This window comes from Mirounga angustirostris, unplaced genomic scaffold, assembly GCF_029215605.1.
Source record: "Mirounga angustirostris isolate CCGP_5_RB_7025 unplaced genomic scaffold, mMirAng1.0.hap1 SCAF_2, whole genome shotgun sequence".
NCBI classification, from domain to species: domain Eukaryota; kingdom Metazoa; phylum Chordata; class Mammalia; order Carnivora; family Phocidae; genus Mirounga; species Mirounga angustirostris.
In genome coordinates, this window is record NW_026991710.1 from 42,738,509 (window position 1) to 42,764,062 (window position 25,554).

General features: G+C 39.3%; 1 protein-coding gene, 1 long non-coding RNA gene and 1 pseudogene across 4 annotated transcripts in view; 1 reads left to right on the top strand and 2 right to left on the bottom strand.

Annotated features, from left to right (window-relative positions):
* CHIC2 (cysteine rich hydrophobic domain 2) overlaps nt 1–21,575 on the bottom strand; it is a 65,527-nt gene extending 43,952 nt beyond the window's left edge. Inside the window, exons 1-3 of one of the 3 annotated variants that reach the window (XM_064584486.1) lie at nt 20,816–21,575; nt 17,533–17,649; nt 16,667–16,767 (exon numbers count right to left, since the gene is read on the bottom strand). In XM_064584486.1, the coding sequence (XP_064440556.1) occupies nt 16,667–16,707 (41 nt within the window). In that variant the 5' untranslated portion in view covers nt 16,708–16,767; nt 17,533–17,649; nt 20,816–21,575. The remainder of the gene's footprint in view (nt 1–16,666; nt 16,768–17,532; nt 17,650–20,815) is intronic. The other 2 variants (XM_054508925.2, XM_045881161.3) reach the window with 2 other exon arrangements.
* LOC123849049 (U4 spliceosomal RNA) lies at nt 6,470–6,625 on the bottom strand (annotated as a pseudogene).
* LOC135363591 (uncharacterized) lies at nt 19,997–20,821 on the top strand. Its single transcript, XR_010409403.1, has 3 exons — nt 19,997–20,121; nt 20,230–20,429; nt 20,689–20,821. It is a non-coding gene; the product is annotated as an uncharacterized LOC135363591 (long non-coding RNA).
* Nucleotides 21,576–25,554: the final 3,979 nt, after the last annotated feature.

Below are 25,554 nucleotides of genomic sequence, written 5' to 3' on the forward strand. Positions count from 1 at the left end.
TCAGGGGCTTTCAACTCAACCATCAGTACAGCTAAACAGGGAAATCGAATTAACATGGGCTGTGTGAAAGCAGTAAGGAATGGTGGAGACTGGCCAAGTGGAGGGTATACAGAATGGGGCGGGGGGGGCGGGCGTCATGGGTCAGATTCAGCTGATTACTATCATATTAGAATGCAGGCCCACGTCTGAGAGATTGTATGATTTTCTTTCTCTAAGAGGAGCTGGGAAACCAGATTTCTATGTAAACTTTCCCATCTTTAAAATACTGTGCAAGGCAAACCAAACACTTCAGTGGCCAGGTTGTGGTCTACATCACTATCTAGACTTCCCTACATGTGGATGGTGGCATTGGAGACCATTTTATCACCATCTTAAGTAATTTTATACATTATTTTATAGCACTGAATGACATTAATCTGTCTTTATAAATAATGGATACTACTTACGGAAAAGATCACAATGCAACTACCTAAGTCCAAGCCAAAATTCTTTTCATACTAAACATGTACCTGCAACTGTTATTTTTCTACATAATTCTGGCATTAATGCCATTCTAAGACTGACAGACTCAATTAAATTCATTTTCTGTCTATACGCCTCACTGCAATATGGTTCTACTTGCCCCAAGAGATAACTCACTTCCAACCTCAAAACTCCTGAAATGAGGAAAAGATGTGAAATGCTAGGTGATAGCTCTCAGTGAGGTCTCTAGATAATGTATCTCCTTTTTATCCATTTCCCTTAGGGAAGAGGACAATCAACAAATGTTTATTGAGTATAAATTATAAATTTCCATCTCCTCAAGTATTATCTCCATTGGTCTGAAGGTTTTCTCTATGAATCATCTCCATTTCAACCATGTTTATTTTTTTAAAGAACTTATTTATTTGAGAGAGAGAGACCGCGAGCATGAGGGGGGGGGGAAGGGGGTAGGGCAGAGGGTGAGGGAGAAGCAGGCTCCCTGCTGAGCAGGGAGCCCGATGTGGGACTCAATCCCAGGACCCTGGGATCATGACCTAAGCCGAAGGCAGACATTTAACCAACTGAGCCACCCAGGCGCACCTCAACCATGTTTATTATTGCAATTAACCATCTCCTTCCAACTGCCTGAAATTTTTTAGAAAAGCAACAACCAGATACCTCCAAGTCTCCTTTGTTTTTTGTTTTTGTTTTTTTTAGAGAGAAAGAGAGCACAGGCACGCAAAGAGGGGGAAGGGCAGAGGGAAAGAATCTTAAACAGGGTCCATGCCCAGCGAGCGCAAAGTCCAACCTGGGGCTCCATCTCACGACCCTGAAATCATGACCTGAGCCAAAAAGAAGAGTCCGACACTTAACTAACCCACCCAGGAGCCCCCCTCCAAGTCTCCTAAATAGAAAAGTCTTCCCCTTTCATCCCAGCCATTAAGACATTTAACACAGATTAAATTATTTTATTGAATACCTATAGTTTGCTGCCATGTAATATGCTAAATTGGAGGGAGCAGTCCAGGATGAGCTTAAACCCTAATTTCCTTTCTTTCTAGAGCCTGAATATTTCCTTATTGGCCATGCAATTCTTTACCCAGGGAGCACAACCAGCTAATTAATTGCCCTGTTGTTCCTGCAGGTCAGGGCTCCTTTTAAGTCAGGCTAGTTATTCTTCAGAGTAAGAATTTATAGTTCCAAGTACATTCACTCAGTTCCTCTTCAGTCATACTTTTTTGTTAAGTTGTATCCTAGGAACAGATAGTAAACCTTCCTCTTCCTTCATCTCACCCCCCAAAAAATGTCCCAAGAAAGATTACCCAGTGACAAGATTATCACTATACTAGAGTGCTTAGCTTTTCTACCAGCCATTAACTTGGTGCTAATGATTTTTCCATTTCCTTGCTCACATTTCCCACCCACTGAACAAGAATACCTGGAACAAGTGTCAAGATAATGCTGTGCTTAAAGTCCTTGAAGTCTCCCCGGCCCATAGGAGTGAACCCCAACTGTACTCTGCTTTCTCTTTTAAAATCTCTAAACAACAGGGCACCTGGGTGGCTCAGTCAGTTAAGCGTCTGCCTTCAGCTCAGGTCATGATCCCAGGGTCCCAGGATGGAGCCCCACATCGGGTTCCCTGCCCATCAGGGAGTCTGCTTCTCCCTCTCCCTCTACCCCTCCCCCCACTGCTCATGCTCTCCCTCTCTCAAATAAAATCTTTAAAAATTTTTAAACATAAATAAAAAATAAATAATAAGAGACTGAAAGTGAACTAATCAGCACTACATAAACAAAAGAAAAAAATTATTCATTTAAAAATATTTGAGCTACCGCCTATACCTTAAAAACTAACTCAAAGCATATTTTTTTTTTTTTAAGATTTTATTTATTTATTTGACAGAGAGAGACACAGCGAGAGAGGGAACACAAGCAGGGGGAGTGGGAGAGGGAGAAGCAGGCTCCCCGCAGAGCAGGGAGCCCGATGCAGGACTCGATCCCAGGACCGTCGATCATGACCTGAGCTGAAGGCAGTCGCTTAACCAACTGAGCCACCCAGGCGCCCAGCATATTATTTTAATAGTTTTTTTTTTTTTTCTAGCTTTGAATGTTACTGGTGGAGATGAGCAATGGCTGTTAATTTTAACAGGTCTCCAGGGTACATACAAGCAATAAAAGCAGAAGGAAAAATGTAAGGAAAAGTGGGGAGGGAGAAGTAGGAGAGGGAGAGAAGAAGAAAAGAAGAAAGTAAGCACTGACAAAGTGCTACCAACAGTTATCTCACTTACCATTCAAAACCTACTGTCAATCCATTAGATGGTATAAAAGTAAATGGAGACATGTAGACGTGTGCTATATCTACATCTATGCCTATTACCTAACAGATCCTTTCCTCAATTATGGTTAAAACACTCATGGCTTCAGAAATGATAAAAGATTGAAACTTTTTTCCAAGAATGACAAATATGACAAAATACATTAAACTTAACCTATTTTACTCTTACCTATTACAAGTTTTCAAGTCTACCAGTACTTGAAGAAAAGAGAATTCATTCAAATCACAACCACTGAACATCTTCTACGTAATACTTCATGATAACAAGATCCTACAATAGAAGACTTGTATCGCTTTTTTAAAAATTTAAAAAGAAAGCCATATACAAGGCCAATTTTGCTTTTATGTAATTTGAGGTAGTTTTGAAAGTTCATGTAATATACCTAGTAAAGCTTTGTAGAGAAACAGCAAATTTACACCTAAATCTAAATGGAATCTTCAAACAGGCTTCTTTTACACCTCTCCCACCTTCTTCCATTTCACTGTCACCTCAATTCCTACAATTCTATAGCTATAACTCAAAGTGTAAGCCACTCCAATCTGTTACCCTGCACTCTCATTTTTATCTAATTCAGAATCTCCCTTTCCCGGGGTGCCTGGGTGGCTCAAGCCAGTTAAGCGTCCAACTCTTGATTTCCGCTCAGGTCATGATCTCAGGTTCCTAGGATCAAGCCACGCGTCAGGCTCCACACTTAGTGTGTAGTCTACTTGATTCTTTTTCCCTCCCTTCTGCCCCTCCCCACTCATGCTCTCTCAAATAAATAAAATCTTAAAAAAAAAAGAATTTCCATTTCCTAATAGATCACTTCCCTTCCAAATTCCTTTTAATATTTAACTTTGGTACCCCTAATCTGTTGATCTACTACCTAGATACCTCCTTATATCTTCCCTTTAAAAAAAAGGTTTTTTTCTTCTTCAGTGTAACCAAAATTCTTAGAATGACACTCTTTCCCAGAAATTCTCAATTATAGCTCATTCCCTGAAGTCCACTTTCCAGACTCCATCTTCCATGTTCGCGTAATACCTGACTACATTCTCTCTTGTGCAGTCCTTATCATACTTATTATAATATGTTTACAAGCCTAACTCCCTACTCTGATAAATAATGAGTTGTTTATGGGAAGGTATGGTATCTTAATTATCTTTATACCCCAAACGTCTGGCCCAATGCCTGATAAATAAATACTCAATAAATACTTGCTGAATAATCAATTTCCAAAACAGAAAATATGTCTACACTCCACTAACTCTTCATTGCAAATTTTCACACCATTGTTCTCTCTTCCTCTGATGCCCATGATTTCTGTTTCTATCACACTGTTCCAAATCTCAACCATCATTTTCAGCCTTCCAGGTCACTCCCTCTGTGCTAGAGGTCCACAAAACTACCCTCAGGTTTGATGATTCACTAGGAGGACTCACATGACTCAGTATATAGTTGTACCCACAGCAAAAGGACACAAAGCAAAATCAGCAAAAGGAAAAGGCACATAGGGAAAATTCCAGAGGAAACCAAGAGCAAACTTTTAAGAGTTTCTTCTCAGTGAAGACACAAGGATGTGCTTAATGCCTGCAGCAACTAGTTTTGACAACATGTATACAATATTGTCTACCGGAAATGCTCATTAGACACTCAGTGCCCAAGGTTTTTATCAGGAACTGGTAAACATACACCCTCTACTTAGTATACCAAAATTCCAGATTCCCAGAAGGAAAGCAGGTGTTTGGTATAAACCACATTGTTTGTTCAAAACAGTTTAGGCTCAGTGAACCCTTCCTATCAATTTTGGGAATACTGGGGACCCTCCTAAAGTCTAAGTGCCCAGACACCAGCCAAGAGCCAACACTGCAAACAAGTATTTCTAAGGGCAGCAGTCTGGAGCCTGCTATGTTAACTCTTTTCTCTACACCTTCCTACTCTCTAAGGACAGTTTAGACCTTGTCTTCATCCCAATTAGAATTACCTAGGTCTTCAGTGTATTTACCATCTTTCTCAATGGAGGGAAGCTTCCCAAAAGCTAACCATTTGCTCCTGGTTGTATCTCCTCCAGTCTCCTCTGCAATCCACTGTATTGCTCCCTCTCTTTTGGCTCCTTACACATAGCCTACAAACTTGCATAAGTCTACCCAGTCTGAGAATCTGAACCTCTATTTTCTTATCCCTTAATGTATGACAGCATCCACCTCTTTTCCTTTTTCATCCAGTATCCTGAAAGAGTCCTCACATTAACTATCTTTATCTCACCTTTCATTCATTATTCAAACTACTACAATCCAGACTTTAATCTACATTTCTTTACTGATGAGACCACTCAACAGAGTAGTTGAAAACAACTCTTTTCAGCAAGTCGTCCTTCTTAGAGCAGGCTTTCTCCCAGCAAAGAGCTTGAGTATTAGAGTGGGGGATGTTTTATTTGGCACAGGATACAGCAAGTAACTCCTGTGCAATGTCTTTGATTTCTGCCAGACTTTTTGTATAGTATATGTATCTCCTATGTTATTAGTTTGCAAACTTCATTTTTTTTAAAGATTTATTTTATTGAGAGAGCTTTTGTTTGTTTAATTTTAGGCCAACCAAAGAAATACAGATAAAGTTTTAAGATCATCTTATTTTATTAAATGTATAAGAAAAGGCACACTTCATATTTGTTAATGTAACTGCAAAATATCATCTTAAATGTTTTGATGTGACATAGGTTACTTAGTTTTGATACCACCTTAGTTCCACTTTTGGGGAGTGTTTTGTTTTGTTTTTTAAGTTTGGCAGGAAGTGGGGTCTGTTAGCAATGAAAATGAGACACATGTTTCACCTTAATTTGACATTATAAATTACTTAGTTTTTTCTATTATGCTCTATAAGTTTAAAGTTTTTAAATATGGCAAAAAATAACTTCCTTTATTCTAAATCAAAGTACAATTAGCCCTGGACAGGACCAAAAAAGCCAAATCTTGTCGTATAAAATGACAATTTGATATGCCTGAAAGAAGAGCAAAGGGTAGGAAGCTGAATTCCCTTCAGACCTAATAATCTAACATTGTATTAATCCAAAAAGCTGCAAGTAGCATTTAATAATTTCAAAAGATATGATTCAAGGTGGGTGGAATCTTAATTCAGTTATCTACAAAGATTAATCTATAAATAAAACTAAAAAATATTTGTGAAGAGGGGCACCTGGATGGCTCAGTCGTTAAGCATCTGCCTTCGGCTCAGGTCATGATCCCAGGGTCCTGGGATGGAGCCCCACATCGGGCTCCCTGCTCTGCGGGAACCCTGTTTCTCCCTCTCCCACTCCCCTGCTTGTGTTCCCTCTCTCACTGTGTCTCTGTCAAATAAATAAATAAAATCTTAAAAAAAAAAAAAATTTGGCAAGAGGTCTTACAATGGAAAATATCACGCACTGTCAGTGGAACTTTTAATTATTACGACCATTCCAGAAATCAATTTGGCATTACAAATATTTAGACCTTTGTTATAGTAATTTTTCTGTCAGGAATCTAGCCAAGAAAATAATCTCTCTCTCAAATAAATAAATAAATAAATCTTTAAAAAAATGAAGTTTGCAAACCAGTAACACAGGAAATACATGTTATACTATTAAGTAAAAAAGAAAAAACTGCACATACACTGTGATCTCAACTGTAAAGAAAAAGAACTTACAAATTAACAGAAACTTTCAAAGTACAATTTGATAATATATAAGAGTCAAAAAAATATTCATACCTTTTGACCCAGGTACTACTGGGTCAATTCTACTTCTAGAAATGGAGTAACTAGCAATAATCGCGCCTCGGATAAACCTCACTGGCTACGATATTGCCACAGAAGATAACAGTTACAGTTGGCACAGATATGTTAATGAATAATCAAGTCTTCTACAGTGTTATTTTGGTAAGGGAGTATTACACATTTTATTTGCTATTTCTTAAGATCTAATTTTCAGATGTACAGTAGTTGCTAAATAAATATTTTAAAAGCATTTTATAATACACAATACCATCATCATAATCCTCTATAAGTCTATTATTTGTTATTAATTAGGTAATTTATCATAAATAAACAGGGAGTTTGGTTTCACTAATCAATAGTTTTTCTAATGTATTTCAACCTTTTCTACAATTCAAGACCATACAATCGCCAGTCCTTTTTACTTCATTTTTAATTCTTCCACGTTCCACGTATCTCCTCCTATTAATGCCTTTTATAATTCACTAATGCATTGTTATTTTGAGTGGAATTATGTTTTGCTCTCATGATGAATTTTACCTTTTAAATACAGAACTGCAAGAATTTCCTTCAACTTGTTTTGCTTTGTGTTTATTTTTCTTCTCAGTTACAGAAATGTCCTACAATTATATTAATTATAATACATCAATTTGAAAAGACACTGTACAACTCAAAACCAAGTATATTAGAGAGTAGCCTGTTACTGGATGCTTGACTAGGAGCTCCCCTATACTCTGGTGAGTTAGACTACAAATGGGCTTCTTATCTAAGAATAGCTAATCCCTGGGCTGGCTAGCAGCATATGGGATGGCAAGGCCCAACAATACCACCCAACTTATAACATTAACTAACTCAATCTGATCCTCTTTCTTGAGGTATCTAAATAGGAGACAATAGTTGATAACAGGAAACTTAAACTAAAGCCAAGATACAGTAAAGCCATGAATAAGTAGAAGTAAAGAATAAGCTGAAACCAATAGTAAGCAGACACTATGAGACAGAGGGGAAAAGCAGTCAGCCAGTTCACATTGCAACAGAAAAAGCTGGAACTGGAAGTAGGTAAGTCACCGTGACAGACCACTAGATCAGGGAGCAAAGGACACAAGCAGTTGAGAAAAACAACAGAATAACTTCATAACCAGACTGCACTATATCCAAAAACAGTATCATCCCAGGTTCCTTGAAGCCTGGTTGTACAATGGCAAAGCTTCCTGTCTTCCTTAGTGTCCATGCATTCTTATAATAAACTTCCACTGCTTAAGGTCCCCTGAGTGATTCTGTTCTTTGCAATCTAATAGAGCCTTATATTTCATACTTTAAGAACTCATAATGATACTGGCATATGTTCCCAATATATTAAATGAAAAATACAGAATACAAAATAAGTATGGTCTCGATTTTTTAATAAAAATATTTACATATACGTAGAGAAAAATTTTAAAAGTTAATCCACCAAAATATTAATCATGGTTAATCATAGGCAATAAGCTTATGGGTAGTATTTCATTTTCTATATTTCCATGTTTTCTAAAGTCCCTGTAACATATATTGCTATTTTAAACTAAACGGGGGCTCCTGGTGGCTCAGTCAAGTGACCAACTCTTGATTTCAGCTCAGGTGGTGATCTCGGGGTTGTGGGATTGAGCCCTGTGCTCACCAAAGAGTCTGCTTATCCCTCTCCCTCTGCTCCTCCCCCCCACCCTCCCACCCTGGCTCACTCTCGCTGGCTCTCTAAAATAAATCAATCAATCAATCAATCAATCAATCAATAAATAAATAAATCAATAAATCTTTAAAAAAAATTCCTAGAAAGAAAAATTTAAAACAAATACACCAAAATATTAAATGACTTTAGTCTCTTGGTGATTATAGACAGTTTATTTTCTGCTTCACCGAGACATACTATTTCCCAGCTTTTAAATAATCTTTTTCATTATAATTAGAAAAAGGATTTTTTTAAAAAGATTTTACTTACTTATTTGAGAGACAGCACAAGCAGGGTAAGGAGCAGAGAGAAAAGCAGACTAGAGTGGGGTGAGGGGCAGAGGGAGGGAGGGAGAAGCAGACTCTCTGCTGAGCAGGGAGCCCGAGCAGGGCTGGATCCTGGGACTCCAGGATCATTACCTGAGCTGAAGGCAGATGCTTAACCGACTGAGCCACCCAGGTGCCCCGAAAAGGATTTTTTTTAAAAAAAGAAAAAGGAGGGATGCCTGGGGGGCTGAGTCGGTTAACCATCTGCCTTTGGCTCAGGTCATGATCTCAGGGTCCTGGGATTGAGTCCCCCCATTGGGGTCCTTGCTTGGTGGGAAGCCTGCTTCTCCCTCTGCCTGACGCTCCCCCTGCTTGTGCTCTCTCTCTCTCTCTCTGACAAATAAATAAATAAAATCTTTAAAAAAAAAAAAAAAAAAAAAACGAAGAGGATTAAACCTAAAGAAAAAAATAGATGATTAAAGAGGCTCTGTTTTGTTTTTGAAGATTTTATTTTTAAGTCATCTCTACACCCAACATGGGGCTTGAACTCACAACCCCAAGATTAAGAATCACATGCTCCACTGACGGAGCCAGCCAGGCGCCCCAAAGGGGTTTTTTGTTTTTAAATCAGACTAAGGAAATACATGTGCAGTCGACATGCCTAGATTTCAAAATAATTCTACTTTTAAAATATATTGTAGGGCGCCTGGGTGGCTCAGTTGGTTAAGCGACTGCCTTCGGCTCAGGTCATGATCCTGGAATCCCTGGATCGAGTCCCGCATCGGGCTCCCTGCTTGGCAGGGAGTCTGCTTCTCCCTCTGACCCTCCTCCCTCTCATGCTCTCTGTCTCTCATTCTCTCTGTCTCAAATAAATAAAATCTTTTAAAAAATAAATTAATTAATTAATTAAATAAATAAATAAATAAAATATATTGTAGAGTATATTCTTTAGGATTTTTAAAGTAAGTTTAAATACATAAGTATATTGTAAAGAATTTAGAAATTTAAGAGAAAAAAAATAATTTCTAATTCACAACAGTAGAATCTCAGAATCTGAGAGCTGGAAAAAAAGTTATCATTTAGTCCAAACATTTCATTTTAAGATAAAAAAATTAAGTAATAATATATAGGCTCTAGTCCAGAGCCTTACTTTCCTGAACCCAAGCCTGGGGCAATTTCTACTAGAGGACAATGCCTCTATAGTAACTCTCTCTGTAGGCATAAGAAAATGTTTATTTCCTTGAACTAGAAACTTCTAGATTGAGAAAATATATAAGAATTGGAAGGGGAAAAAGTTCTTTTTCCATCAAACAAATTATAAAATTAAAACTAGTACAAAATAAATGTTAACATTCTCATATGGATCCAGAAAAATAAAATGTTGCTCAGCTTTTCACATTTGTACCTAAAATCCTAAAATATATAGGATTTATAAATGTTTGTGTTGTTGAATAATATAAAGAATGCATAAGTTTGTCGATTTGGTTCAATAAAATAAAAGCAGCAATTAAGCAAACAGACTCTGGAGCCAGCCAGACTGCCTGGAATGAAATCTTGACACTGCCATTGACTAGACGTGTCACTTTGAGCAAGCTAAGTTACCTTTTCTGAGCCTCAGTTTCCTTATTCATACACTGGGGAGAATAATACTGCCTAACTCATTAAATAATATAATAAAGCACCAACAGTGGATGGCATAAACGCTGTATGTTGTGACTGCTTTTATTATAATAAAACAACATAAATGTCTGGTGTGCTTTTATTATGGTTATCATTCTTCTAGTAAAGTGGGCAGTATCATTTAATAGCCACTATGGATAACTTGATAAATTAGAGAATGCCCAAATATCAATGACTTCACAAATATCCCCTTCAAACAGCTTACCAAATAGAATAGCCAATGATCAAATCAGCTAATGTTAACTGTGAAAGATTTTCCAACTTTTTGCCAACCTCTTCAAGGTCAGGGGACAGTATAAAGGAAATAGGGTACCCAGGGAGGTGATAGTTTAGGAAAGCCAGGCACAACTAAAGAGTTACAAACTCCACAAGGTAATATGGGCAAGCATCAGGTCAGAAATCCAGGCAGGTAAGACAAAGGCTGAAAAGCACAAAGAACTTATTGTGGTAAAGATGGAAGAACAATACAATGGAGAGACACAGGCCCAAGTTCTAATCCTGGTTCAGAAAGCAACTAGGTATGTTGTCTTAGGAAAACAAATCTCCCTTCTGACTTTATTTGCTTCAGGTAAGACAAACTGCCTCTCAGGGTCATATATAGCCCAAAGGTGAAATGGTGTACCAAAGTTTTTAAATTTAAATTAAAAAAAAAAATTAGCAAGGCTTTCTGAATACACTACAGGTGGGACAGCTGCTGTAAAATAGGAAGAAAGTTTAAAACTTTATTCTTGTCAAAAAGTCTTCTTTTTTCTCCTTTCAAGAGAAGGTTGTCAAAAGTTTGTACTCTTTTTCAAGTATGCCTGATCTCAACTTTCTGACTGAGAAAGCAATTATAAAAAATATTTAGAGTAGGGGGGAAATGAATGAGTTTTAATTTTCAATGGGGGGTCATTAAGACGACAACTGTGAAAAGAAAAAAGAAAATAAGTGTGAAAGATCTGAAGGTGAATGAACTGGCCATTTGGGTATCTGGAGGGAATACACCGGAAAGTGGAACCGGCCAGTGCGAAAGCCCTAAGCCAGGAGTGTGCCTGGAGAATAGAAAGAATAGTGTGACTACAGTCGGGTAAACCAATCAAAGAATAGTAGAGGGGAGCCTGGGTGGCTCAGTCAGTTGAGCATCTGACTTGATTTCCACTCAGGTCATGATCTCAGGGGGTCCTGGGATCCAGCCCCACCTCAAGCTCCCCACTCAGTGTGGAGTCTGTTTGAATTTCTCTCTCTCAATCTCCTTCTGCCCCTCCCCTCCCCTGCTCTCTCACTCTCTCTCTCTCTCACACTCTCTCTCTAAAATAAATAAAATTGTTTAAGAAAAAAAAAGAAAGAAAAGTAGAAAAGAAGTCAGAAAAGTAACAATGGGTCAGATCACATAGGGTCGTGTAGGCCACTAAAAGGGACCTGAACTCTGAGAATGGGCAGCTTTGGGGAGGCTTGATACAAAAAAGAGACAGGATCTGATTTATATTTTAAAAGGATCACTATGGGAGATGTACTAAGAAGACTGTAAAGGTTGAGAGGCAAAGGAAGGAGGGAAAAGGAAAATTAAGTGTACAGAAGAGAGATGACAACTCACACCAGTAATGGAGATGATAAAAAGTGGCCAAATCTTGGATACATTTTAAAGCAGAGCCAATGGATGATTTTTTTTTCTTTTTTTTAAGATTTTATTTATTTGTCAGAGAGAGAGAGTACACAAGCAAGGGGAGTGGCAGGCAGAGGGAGAAACAGGCTTCCTGTTGAGCAAGGAGCCTGACACGGGACTTGATCCCAGGGCCCTGAGATCATGACCTGAGCCGAAGGCAGACGCTTGACCGACTGAGCCACCCAGGTGTCCCCAATGGATGATTTCTTGACACCCTGGATGCAGTGAAAGAGAAAGAGAGACCTTAAGGATGTGTCAAAGATGTTTTTAGTCTAAGCAAATAGGATGCCAGATCAGCCATCAACTGAGAATAAAAAGGCTATAGTTGAAACTGATTTGGGGAAAAGATTATGAAATGAGTTTTGGATATTTTGGATCCTGAGACACTCAATCTGTACAAATCTAGACTCATAGGATTTTATCTTCCTATAGATGTGACAAGACCTATAAACATGAACTAGATATTTCAGATTCAAACTGAAAACATCAGCTCTGCAGATGACAAGTGAAGATAGCCTAATGTTGAACTCTGAGCTCAATGGAATCAGCTTTTGCACTATTTGGGGGGATGAAGTCAACTATAGAAGAAATTAACAGATATTAATTCATAAAAGCCACGCTTTAAATTCATCTGGCTGCCTCAATATACATCTGAATATCGATGTGGCTCAAGGAAGAAGGGCTAGAACTGAAAGTGTACTGTGTTTACCCAGAAGATACAGAACCCCTGGAGTTGAGAGACATATATATGAATCTCAGAACACGTCTAAAAATTTTAACTGTGTGACCAAATTCTGAATATATGGGTTCATCCAGCTCTGTGAAAATATAATCTTATTAATAAACTAGTAAAATCAAAGATTTAATTATTTAAATCATTTATTAATTCACTCTATCATAAACCTCATCACTATATAATTCTATAATATTCTAATTAGAATTTTACTCAATTATTAAGATTATATCTTCAAATATTTACAGATGATTATGTATGTTGTTAAACAATGGAAGTTATGTAAATCTATACTGATTAAACTTCATGGGTAGTAACCTCTGATGATATACGAATTCAACTAATCTAACTCAACTATCTAATTTATACATACGTTAGAATATTCTTCACACTTACATAAATCTTATGAGCAACACAATAATGATAAACTATGTTCATTTAAGAAACAATACATGGTTGAACTGGATTACAATATAAACTACCAAAAATATCAGTTTCAAGTGACATTTACAATAGTTTAGAAAGAGTAGAAAAAGAAGGCTGGGTACACAGGAATTCCTTTACTAGACTAACCAAGGACTCCACTATAACTACAACACAAGATCAAAGACAATTAAAAAAGGAAGTCTTGCAGGAAGCATACACACACACACACAATCAAAAAAAAAACCCAAAAAACAAACAAAACAAACAAAAGGTAGGTTATCCCAAAGTCCAACCAACTCTAACCTAAATAAGTTTAGGTCTACTTAGATGGTAAGACCCTACATAGATGGCAGAATGGAGAAGAGCTTAAGGAGAAAATCATTTGTCCAGGTCTTTGTGAGAAAATTTCAGCCCTTGTGTATTCAATTTAGTTTTAAGTGTAAAGACTTAAAAAGCACAGTCCTTTCCTCAAATCTAATAAACAGATCATTGTCAAACACCACACATCTTGTATCTAAAGGGTAAGACTTTACAAAGTTCCTCACTTCAAAAATCTTTGATCTTGTGGGAAAGCCCCTTTCTCCTTCCGGCACATGCTGTTCCCTTGCGTGCTAACTGCCCTGTGGTAGCAGAACAGGAAATGCAGGTATATCATCGAGACAGTCTCCAGTCAACAGTAAGGGCAGCCACAGTTCTCTGACCTGACTCCTTACAAAGCCAAAACAAAAAACACAAAACAAAACAGGAGATGGGAATGAGAATGAGATGGAAATGGGGAAAGAGATGGCACATGCAGCCACCGCTGGCTTTCCAGACCTCATATGAAATTTGATGACTTAGAGACAGAACTCAAAACATCTCTTTTATCTAGAGACCATCACCACGATCTTGTCTCATCTAGACCATTCAATAGCTCGTAACTATTCTTCCCAGTTTTACTCTAATCCCTCTACAATCCTTTCCTGCCCCCACTGAGCTCACCATCCTCATGTCAAGGCTCCATCCCCTTTACTCACTATATTCTGGCCACAGCATACAAGTAGCCTTTCAGTTCCTCAGGTCAGCCAGACTTAATTTTGCTGTTCTCCACACCTGGGATGCTCTTCACAGAACACTTTCATCGTTCCTAAATGTTACCCCTCAGAGAGCTTCTCCCTAATCACATTATTTTCAGTCACAGCACTCTACTGGGCTCCCTCAAAGCAATTTGCTCAGACATAATCTGTCTCTTAACTATAAGCTCTGTGAGGACAGGGTAACTAGGTTTGTTTTATTCATAACGATGTACCTAGTGTCTCAAATAATACCTACCATAAAATTTAATAAACGCTTGTTATATTACTTACCAGGAAACCTCAATTAAGACAGCTGATAAGGAAGGATTTAAGCAAAAAAATTCTCTGAGGAAACAAGTATCTTAAAACCCAAGTATTAAAATTCAAGCACCTAAATCCATTACTCAGAACAAACTTCTCTTTATTCGTAGTTCTGATAATGTTGCTTGTCTCATTCCCAACCTACAGTTCATCCATTAGATAGACAGAAGAAGTAAAACACAAAGGAAAAGCCCACACATGTGAATTTAAAAGGAAGCGCCAATTAGAGGTCTTCAAACCCCCAAATACCTCAATGACCCCTAAGAATATCACTGGGTACCAACCTGATAATATCTGCTTTTGATTAAATGTTTCAACTCAATCGAGTAATTCTGATTTATGCTCAGGGTCTTGTTTAAAAGCAGGAAAGCAAACGTTAACTTTTAGATGGATTTCCAAGAAAATGGTAAAGATTAGCCAAAAAATGTGCATGAAGGGACAAACACCAAAATTACGTAATAAGTAATAATTTGCTTAATGTCTACTGTGGGTCCATGACATTAAATTATTTTTGACTCCCACATCTAATCCCTGAGGTAGACATTATCCCTTTTGCAGATGAGAAAACTAAAGCTCAGAAAGGTTAATGGTTACAGTTAGGTTACAGTTAGGAAATATCTGAGAATTAAAACTAATCTGCTTAACAGCAAAGACCATACTCTTTCCACATACCATCAATTGCTTATAAATGTGTCTGATATGAGAATCGCCTAAGCTCTTATTAAAAATAACAATTCCTAAACTCTTCTTAAAGATTCTGACCGGGGATGTCAGAGCTAAGAACCTAAAATGTGTATCTTTTAAAATGCTCTTAGTGATTCTGATAATCGGGCAAGTTTAAGAAATCTTGCACTGGGATTAAGCTAGACTACCTGAACACTGAAAGTCTGGTTTAAGATCTGATTTTATAAATGGATTCTGAAACAAATTATGAAAAGTCACAAAAAATCTTACACAGAAGATAACAAAGGACACTAAAAAGTTATCTGTTGCTACATGTTATACTTAAAAGTCTAATTTTATTGAGAATAAAATCTTAAGTAGCTTTATAGATTAGAAAGCAAAACTAGACACAGATACGAGAGAGACATAAAAGATCCCCTTCTGAGTACAGTTGGTCCAATATCCTGAGCCTTTAACCTATTAGGAATATAAACTCAAGTTTGAGTTCAAGAGCAGCTCTCAAAGTAAAAATACTATTCTTTAAAGAAATATTATTATTCAGAGTAATGTTATTTAGAATAATAGTATTTGAGTAATTACCATCATAAATAATTTCATGTAACTTATTTTTCACCATTTAGTCCCTGTATTCCACTTAGCTAGTCACATAAAATTTTAAGCACCAGTCAATTTTACATCTGTTAATAGGCAGAAATCCAACACTGAACTGTTTGGACTGAAACACCATGTAAATTTCAAACTCAAATACAGTAAAATTTTGGAAACTTCAGTTTACTACCACATTCCTCATTTCTTCAAGAAAGTTTACCCACTGAGAAGTTTTAGTAGTTGGTCCAATTATTTAGCATTTTTTTTCCTTTGCATTCTCAAAAGATATGTTCAATGCTATATTCTAAATCAAACTAACTTCCTTTCAAATGATAAGGAATAAGAAAAATCTCTGGGGGAAAAAATGTCTTAATTTTATAACTTCCCCATAATTATCAAATTTTGTTTAAAAAAAGAGAAGCCGTTTATCTTCTGAATATGATTTTATAAGAGTTCTATTGTAAAATATTGTTTACCTCAGTAGGAGGTTCAGAAGGGAGGAAAACAGTTACTCCTTTGGCAACTATGACAAGGTCCAAAGATGTATGCAATTACCTCATTTATTTAGAGAACATTTTAGGACTTATAATATTCCAGACACTGTATTAAATAGTGGGGAAATAAGACCAATAAACATAATTCCGGCCCTCAAAGAACTTTATAGCTTTATGGAGAAACATCAAAATAAGGTCTTCAAAAATCTCAAAAACTTTAATCTTTAAAAATGGAATATGCCTTATATATCATGCTGGGTGGGAGAAAGGAGGTGAAAACAGTAAAGTTAAAAAAAACTGTTTAATCAAAATGATTGTTACTTGGGCAAATCATGTTCAGATCTCCTGTTGCCAAGTACAGCATCTGATAGCAGTCTTGAAATACTGATACATTTCAAGATAGACTATTTTTTATTAACTCTACCATTTGAAAGGTCAAGGTGTTCTTGTGATATCTCCTATGCAAAGATCTTATTGTGCCCCAAAGTAGTTTCCAAGTTTTTTTTCATTTTAAGCCACATTTCTAAATCTTTCAATTTTCCACAGCATACCTGAGATGAAGACAAGCAAAGAGAGTGAGTTCCACAGCCATTGGTAAAAACTGGTGCTGAAGGATGAGGAATTATTTGTGGAGATGGTAGGAAGATTATACCTCAGAAGAGAGTACATGAAGATACAATAATTTAGTGAAATTAAAAGAGAATAACATTATTAGAAACAAACCTTAGCAAAATAACTTGGCTCTATGACAGGGCTTAAGTTAGAAGTCAAAGATTATGCCCTAGGAAAGCCCCAAGTGTGATTGTGATATAGGAGGGCACGAAGTGATACAGAAGTAAATAATGTCAGTTATACGATAGATCAGCTAGGGAATACTGGCCTAAAAACTAGATTTAAATTCTAATTTTTAGGTTAACATCCTTTAGCGCTATCATCGTCGTGAAAAATCAGTCTTCAACAATGATCACTATATGTTGCAAAATTTACTGAGAGGTAAAAAACTTCATAATTTTAAAATATTAACCAACCTGGCCTACACCACCTAATAAGTTAATCACTTTTCCCCTCATCTTCATTACATACATAATGAGAAGACACTCTCTCCCTTCCCCACCTCTCTCTCTCTCTCTCACACACACACACAAACTTAACTGAAGTGTGAACTCAAGTCTTTTAAATTACATATATATAAATATTAAGGAACTTATTTCCCTCTTCTTTCAAGTACCACTTTTCCTCAAAACATACTTCTGTGTATCTCCCTATTGGAACTGCCACGTTGTTCCATACTGCTACATGCAAATCTAACAATGAAGAAAATTATTAAATTTATCCAGAAGGATGTCAAAAAAGAATACTGATCATGATGGAAGTACAAAGTATAAGTCTGATTTGCAGTCAATATAAAAATATTTACAAGGCGCCTGGGTAGCTCAGTCGGTTAAAGTGTCCAACTCTAGATCTCAGCTCAGGTCTTGATCTCAGGGTCGTAAATTCACACCCCACGTTGGGCTCCACGCTTGGCGTGAGCCTACTTTAAAAATAAATAGCTAAAATGAATATATTTATATTACAAACCACATTAAAGCAGACTTTGTTTAGACAAACTATTATTTCATATCCTTATATCCCCAAAATCTGATAATGCCCCCAAACTGACCTTGTGTAGTAGAAAATGGAAAGTAACTTACTTTCTCACATCACTATAACGGCATACCAAATCATGTCATACTATAATACAATACACTGAAGTGGGGAGGGGAAAAAAGAGCAAAAATATTCAACTATAAAGTATAAAGGTCTACTCAAAAGTGAAATCTATGAAAAACATAAGTGGATGAATCTATATCTTTTCAGATTGATCTGGTTTACAGCTGATTCAGTTTGCAGTATCATTTACATCCAAACTAGTAAGGGAAGACTGCTCTAAAGAGCTCCTTAGTTTTAAACAGGGGGGTGGGAGCGGTGGCAGGTTTACCATAACTGTTTTACTAGTTCTTCCCATTTATATTTAGAGGTAAGAAAAACAGAACATGCTCAACAGTTAAAGTAACCCATAAGCACCAATTTCAAAAACCTTTATAGGCACTAACTGGGCTACCAATTGGCATAGCATGCCTGTGAATTATGCATGACAGAGTCATGTAAAAAAAAGTTCCGTATTACTATTACTCTACTTATCTATGTCACCACAAAACAGGTTTAGGTTTTCAATAAAGAAAGATTTGTACTAATTTTCATCAAAGTACTTCACATAGCAATTTAAATATATAAATTGTTTAGAAATGGAAAAACAGGACTAAAGTCAATCACTGTTAGGTCTGAAAATGGCAGTTCTGATTTCTTAGTACTGTGCTTTATGCTTATGTTTCTCAAAGTGGAGCACTGTAAGTGTGGAGGATAATTAATGAAGGTTAATATTGAGCACAGTATCACATAATGTGATGAATTCTTGGCATATATTGTCTAATCGTTAATAATCTTAGAAGTTAAGAACTATAATGATCCCTGTCTTAACTGAAGAGGCATAAATAATCTACCCAAGTGGCAGAGGGTAGATTTGAACCTAGAGCCTAGAACCAAGGTAATGGGGAAGAGAGATAAAGTGACTGAGAGAGATCACAGAATTAACTCCCAATGTAGACAGGCATACTGCTTACTGACGGCACATAATTCCTCCTCATACTCTGGAATAGTGGTTTTCATCCCTGGCTACACATTAGTCACCTGTGGGACTTGCTTAAAAAAAAAAAACAAACCTATCCTTGCCTGGGGCCCTCACTCAGATACCTGGTGTTCAACTGACCTGGCCTGGGGAGAAGGCACCATCTTTTGTTCTTTTGTTTGTTTTTTTAATCTCTCCAGGTAATTCTAAAGGGCAGGAAGACTGAAAACCACTAATAATTCTTCTCCACCCTGTTAACCTAAGTACCCAACTACAATCAAATTTACTAATCACCTATTTGGTTCTGAGCACTTCATCTGTTCTATATTCTATTTACCCAACAAAGTGCTTAGTTTTTTTTTTCCTTAAACAGAAGAAACATTACAACTATATTAGCACCTTTTTAAATAACAAAACTTTGCCAGCTTTTCTTTGACAAGAGGAAAATAGGAGGAAAGGCAGACAGCATGAAAGAGATTGAAAAATCCCTTCTTTAAGCATCCATATACTCCTCAGGTTTAAAACAAGGTAAAAAGGTCCTAAGAGTCAAACTAAAAAATTACATGGCAGGCTATGAGACTAAAAAAGTTCTGTGATATATGTTAAAGAGAGATTTAATATCCACGATATCTCTTAATTCTGCTGGAGATGACAGTTAAAACACTAAGTAACTGCTATTGTGGTGATAAATCCCACTGTCTTCCCATGGCGCTGGGACAAGTGATTATGCAGTGTTTTTACCCTATAAGTCACCTGAACATAAACTAACAGGTGCTAAAGAAATCAAAGCATTACATAAGCATACCCAAACAACAATATGGCTGGTCATAACACGTAGTGAGAAATGCAAGGATTTTGCTGACAATCTCAAAGGAGAAGGCTTACCGTTTCACTAAAAGTTATTCACTGCACATCCCACTCACCCTACACCAAAAGTATAATGGAAACTGTTCCAGACAGTCTCAGACTTGCTGGCCCTTTTATTTTACTAAAAAGGTGAAGTGTGGAGATACCTGACAAGCATTGAAGTTTGACTTAGGATTTGAACAGGAGATCTAAAATGAAGAATATAAATACTTCAAGTTGTACAAAACTCTGGACTTCTCAGAGAAACATTACAAAACTTCCTGCTTCCGGACAGCTCATTATTTGGTTCAAGTCTTCACATTCCTTTATTAGTCATGACTCTTTACAAAGCTCTCATTCCTTATTGTCTGATTATCGGACTTTTAAATGTTGCAAATCAGATTTACAGGAACCCTTATCAAATGAAGAAACCATCCCAGAGTTCATGCCCAGAGGAGACTTAGATTACATAGAGCCCTCAGTAACCTGAGCAGTGTGTGTCCATCACGTAGATTTCCTTTTTAAAATTGGTTGTAAACATGTATCGTTCTGCATATCTCAAATATAGGTTCATCTATACATTTTTATCATATACAATTACAGGAACCTCCATTACGTCCGCAGAAATTGACTCCGCAAGAAACTGGGAAGACCTCTGAGTGTGTGTGAAAGGCACAGGCACGACAGTGAACCACTCAATGCCAAATGTCACTGGGGTCTCATATGGCCCAGATCTGGCCACAGAGCCATATGTCAATAGGCTCAAAGGCACAGACGAGGAGAGAGAACCACAGGGTAACTGGGTAAGAAAACAAGGGGGAGGCACCTCATAAATATGTGTACTTCCACCCCGAAGCTGAAGGGGTGGCCCAAAGGGCAGACCCTAAAGAAAAACCTTCCCTCCTGGGATCCGTCACGTCGCCCAGGCCTAAAGGGCCCGCTAAAGGGGGTATGGGGTTGGGGGGGGGGGGGAGGAAGGGCAGTGTCTGTCCCCACTTCAGAGACCGAAACAAATTAAATTAAAGCAAGTTCTCACTTCCTGGTCGCCTACTCTTCCCGAAGGCCTCGACACAAGACGGACACCGGGCATAGAGGGCTCCCCAGGAGTACGGGGGGAGGGGGAAGGGAAGGGGGGCCCACCCCAGCCCTGCACCTTCCCGTCCTCGCCCTCCCTTCCTCCGGGCCTTACACGGTGACGTGACCGGAGCCGCGGACCACCACTGGGTCCGGCGAGTACTTGAGCAGCTGCTCCTCCAGGGCCCGCTCTTCGTCCTCCTCCTCCTCATAGATCTCGTCGAAATCCGCCATCCTGAGCCTCCAAGGCCCCCTGCCCAAAGGGGCCTGACTCCAGGGGCTGGGGCCGGGATAAGGGCTGGCGAGGAGGCGGAGGCTGAGGGGAGTCGCTGCCGCGCGCTCAGAGGCCGCGGAGATCGATCTTGGCTGCCTCGGCTCCGGCTACAGAGGAGATGGGGTCCCGGCCGTCGCCGTCACCGCCGCCGCCATTATCATCAGCAATAACAACAACACAATGTCAACATCCGCCCAAGGGCCGACACCTCCACCAGCACCGCCGCCGCCGCCGCCGCCGCCGCAGCAGCAACTCAGGCAACCACAGCAACAGCCAGAGCCACCCGCAGCGGGAGCAGCCGGCTACGGCATCGCGAGACTTCCCGGGAGGAGTGCGGGCGGGTGCGTGGGCGCCGGTGTGCGCAGGCTGGCGGGCGGGAGCGCGCACGTGAGGCCTCGCGCGCTCCCAGGGCGCCTTGCTTCCTTCCTCCGCCCGCCCCGACCCCCGCCGCCGCCGACGCCTTGGGAGCGCGCTCCCGCCGGCGAGGTCCCGCCCTCCACGAAGTGGGTTGCGGTCCCGCAAGGGATGTCTCAGAGGCCCGAAGGCGTTGACCCCGACTCAGAGAATGGAGCTCGGAGTGTCCAGTGGAGCACTTAGTCACCTAAAGTAATCTCGAATCAAAACAACTAAAAATAAAAACACTGGTTGGAATAGAGAATTTATAGTGCGTGTCTGCCTGTTTATCTAATAATTGAATCTCGCTTTTTGTCAGTTTTTTAGTCTTGATGAGAACCAGAGTCTGTACTTTCCTAATTTAGGGAGCCCAACAGAAACACTGCAAATATTTTTGCCCACTTTAATACAGGAATTTTCAAAACATGTCCAAATTCAAACCTTGTGTCTTATCATAATCCCTTTAAATATAGTCCAATATATGAAGCCAATGATGCTTTTTTTTTTTTAATAAGAAAACCCACTGTAGTCATGCCATGAAGCAAAACTGACATTCTCTGGATTCCAGAGATGCAGTTTCCTGCCACAACTCCCTCATCAACCATAACCTGTTTTCTTCAGTTAGGACTATAGGGAATCCCTTTTCCTTCCTTACAGCTCCTCCCACCAAAGGGAAGAGTGGAGAAGAGAGGGGAGGGCAGGAAGAGAATAATGGATTCTACTTACCTACCTAGACAACTGGTAAAGGCCTAAGGGTCACTTTGGGTACTTAGTTTCATAGTCAAGAAACTGTCCAGACATACAAGAAGTTCAGGGGCAGGAGTGAGCCCCGGAGAGTCCTGGATAATGATTATACACCGTGGAGGCAGGAGAAGATAGCCACACTGGATCCGTGTTCGCATTCTGACATTTCCCTTTAGATGGGTCACTGTTGAACTTGAGAAAATGCAAAAGAGAACAATAAAGTCAGCAAGAAATACCATTTTCTTATTGGAAATGGTTGAGGGAAATGAGCGTAGCTAGCCAAGAAAAGATAAAGGAAAAACACAGTAGTTGTATCAGACTTGCTGTATATCTCCCCAGAGGACATTTATTCATTCAACAAATATTTACTGAGCTCTAACTGTGTGTCAGGCACTGTGTGTGTGTGTGTGTGTGTGTGTGTATGAGATACAGTCCCTCTAATCTAGTAGCTTATTTATCACTAAGGTAAGCAATTATAATTCTGTCCAGTGCTCCCAGAGGAGTTTACAGAGGGTACTAAGGAAGCACACAGAAGGCAGCTTAGTTTGGAGGTTAGCAATGGGGTCTGAAGCGTGACTGCCTGCCTTTGAATCTCAACTCTGCCACTTACTATGTGACCCTGAATAGGTCCTTACCCTCTCTGTTCCTCATGTGTAAAATGAGGATAAAAGTACCTTCCCCCACTGGTCTGCTCTGCAGATATATGAAATGCTCAGAAGAGGGCCTGGCACACAGAAACTATGGGGCAGCAATAGGGATGTCTAAGGCCCCACCTCACTAATCAGCTCTATGAGGATGAGCACAGTTGTTTGCATTATGCAATGCTTTATGGTTTATAAAGCACATACATAACAAATCACTTAATAATCCCCAAGAACCCAATGAGGTAACTAAGGAGGATGTAATTTCTTCCTTCACTTCAGAGATGCTCTGTGACTTTCTCATGGCCAAATGGCTATTTCATAGTCCCACTCAGGGCTTCAGCTTCAGTGCACTGGTAAGCCAAGCTCCTGAATTTCCTTCTTGGCAGGAACCAAGAGGCCGGTGGCGGCACTCTGTTGAAGGAATGGCTGCAAATGGGAGGGTGAGAAAAGGGAATGAGAGGATGGAAGGTCAGTATGTTCCAGGCCTGGCCCGCACCCAGCGTACCATAACTGAGAATTCACCTTTCTGTGGAAACAGTGCCAAGATAAGGGACTGGTGCCCCAATGTATCTAAACCATCATATAGCTGACAACTTCCCGAAGGCAGAGGAAGTCACCCACAGCCCCTTCCATCTCAACGGTTTCCCAAGTTCCTGCTTCAGAAAAGGAACCCAATCAAGGTTCTCTGAATTGAGGCATGTTGTTACTAGTACTAGCTCCAGAACATCATGAGTTAATTAGGCTTCTGAGGACTATGAGAATGTCACCCTTTATCTTAACACTGGTTCTGTGTGGGAGAAATGTTCTTATTCTAAGATCTATTCAACAGGGAGGTTTTTGTGTCTCCTGCCTCAGTGTAAGGTGGGGGCTGTCTTATTTTTGTTCTTCCTATTTTGCTCTTCTTTTTCCTGCTCTGAAAAACCTGTCAGAGCTAGCAAAAGGGTGTGGGACCTGGAAATGAGGTGGAGAAGATGAGAGAAGATGAGTTGAATATTTCCCTGATGGTGGTTGACGTCATAATCCCAAACTCCACCCCCAACCCTCCAGGGTCCGGTTTCCTGTCAAACTCCTGCCCGAGTCTCTTCCTGGGGGCAAACTCCCCTTTCTCAGTATATTTTCCCTCAGTATCCAGGTGTTCCCCTGCTCTGTACTGTATAGACGCCTCTCCGTTTGTGATCCCCTTTACATTCCTGCTTCACACACTTACCACATTTCCCTTCAGACTAAATGGCTCAAAACCAAACAAGATAATGCCTCATGAGGCAACAGATCTTCAGTTGATTTTAAGGCAGATATTCCTAGGTTTGAAACTTCCAAGTTCTGTCACTACCTAGCTAAGTGGCTGTGGGCAGATTCAACTTTCTAAGTCTCCTTTTCTTCATCCTGAATCAGAATCTATGTCATGAAATTATCAAAGACCAAATGAGGTAATGCTATGGACTGAATTGTGTCCCCCAACAAATTTATGTGTGGAAATACTAACCCCCATTGTGATGATAGTATTAGGAGGTAGGGCCTTTGGAGGTAATTAGGTTTGGATGAGGTCATGAGGGTAGGTCATCCCGATGGGATTAGTGCTTTATGAAGAGACCAAAGAGCTTGCTCTCCCCACCACTCTCCACTTGGTGTGAGGATACAGAGAAAAGACTGCCGCCTGCAAGACAGGAAGCTATCTCTCACCAGGAGCCAAATAAGCCAGCCTTTTGATCTTGGACTTCCAGTCTCCAGAGCGGTGAGAAATCAACTTCTGTTGTTCAAGCCACCCACTCTATGGTATTTTGTCATGACAGCCCAAGCTGACTCTGACAGCATGTAAACCCTCACTTTTTCACTCATTCCTTCATTAAGTATATATGCACTGAATTACTCCCATGTGCCATATTCTGTGCCAGGAACTAGGGTTTAGCAATAAGATATTAAACAAAACACAATCCCTGCCTTCATGCAGCATAAAGTCCATTGTGGAGGGCTGACCAGTAATTACAAAAAGGATTAGCTAGACTTCTAGAATTAGAATTCTACTATTAGAATTGTAGTCAGTCCTGTGGAGAAGTACAGGGGACCATGAGACTAGTTAATGGTCCTAACCTCACTCTAAGAAATCAGGAACTCTTCTCTAGAGAAATGACATTTAAGATGACGAGTCAAGCAAAAGTATGAGGATAGGGAAATAGAAGGGAAGAGAAAGCTCCAGACAGTGGGACCAGCATGTTTGTAACAAAAGTCTGGGCCACTATAAGAGACTACCATAGACTTATACACAACAGAAATTTATTTCTGCACCCCCATGATCTAATCATCAACCAAAGTCCCCACCTCACAATACCATCACATTGAGAGTTAAGATTTCAACCTATAAATTTTGGGGAAACACAAACATTCAGTCTATAGCAATGTTTAAAGACTCTAAGGCAGAAAAGAGAATGACCTAAATCAGGTACAAACTAAAGCCAGTGTGGTTGGACCGTAGTAAGGAAGGCAGAGCCAAACTGAGATGGGGTCAGGAGGTTGATAGAAACTTGAAGGCCTTGGTAAGGAGTCTGAAGTTCATCCTGAAAGTAAAGGAGATACACTGAGGATGTGAAGCCAGGCAGTGGGTCTAAGAAAGCCAGTGTATTTTAAAATTCCCAAATGGGAGACTAGTAGTCCAACCTACCCAGAATGCATCCCCTACTTCTTTTGAAAACAGCACATCCCCAAGATGATTTGTGGTAAATCATACCTCCCCCACTCTCAGTACATGTGACTGGGTTAAGCTAATCATATCCCCAATTACAAGAGTGAGCTCATGGCCTAAAG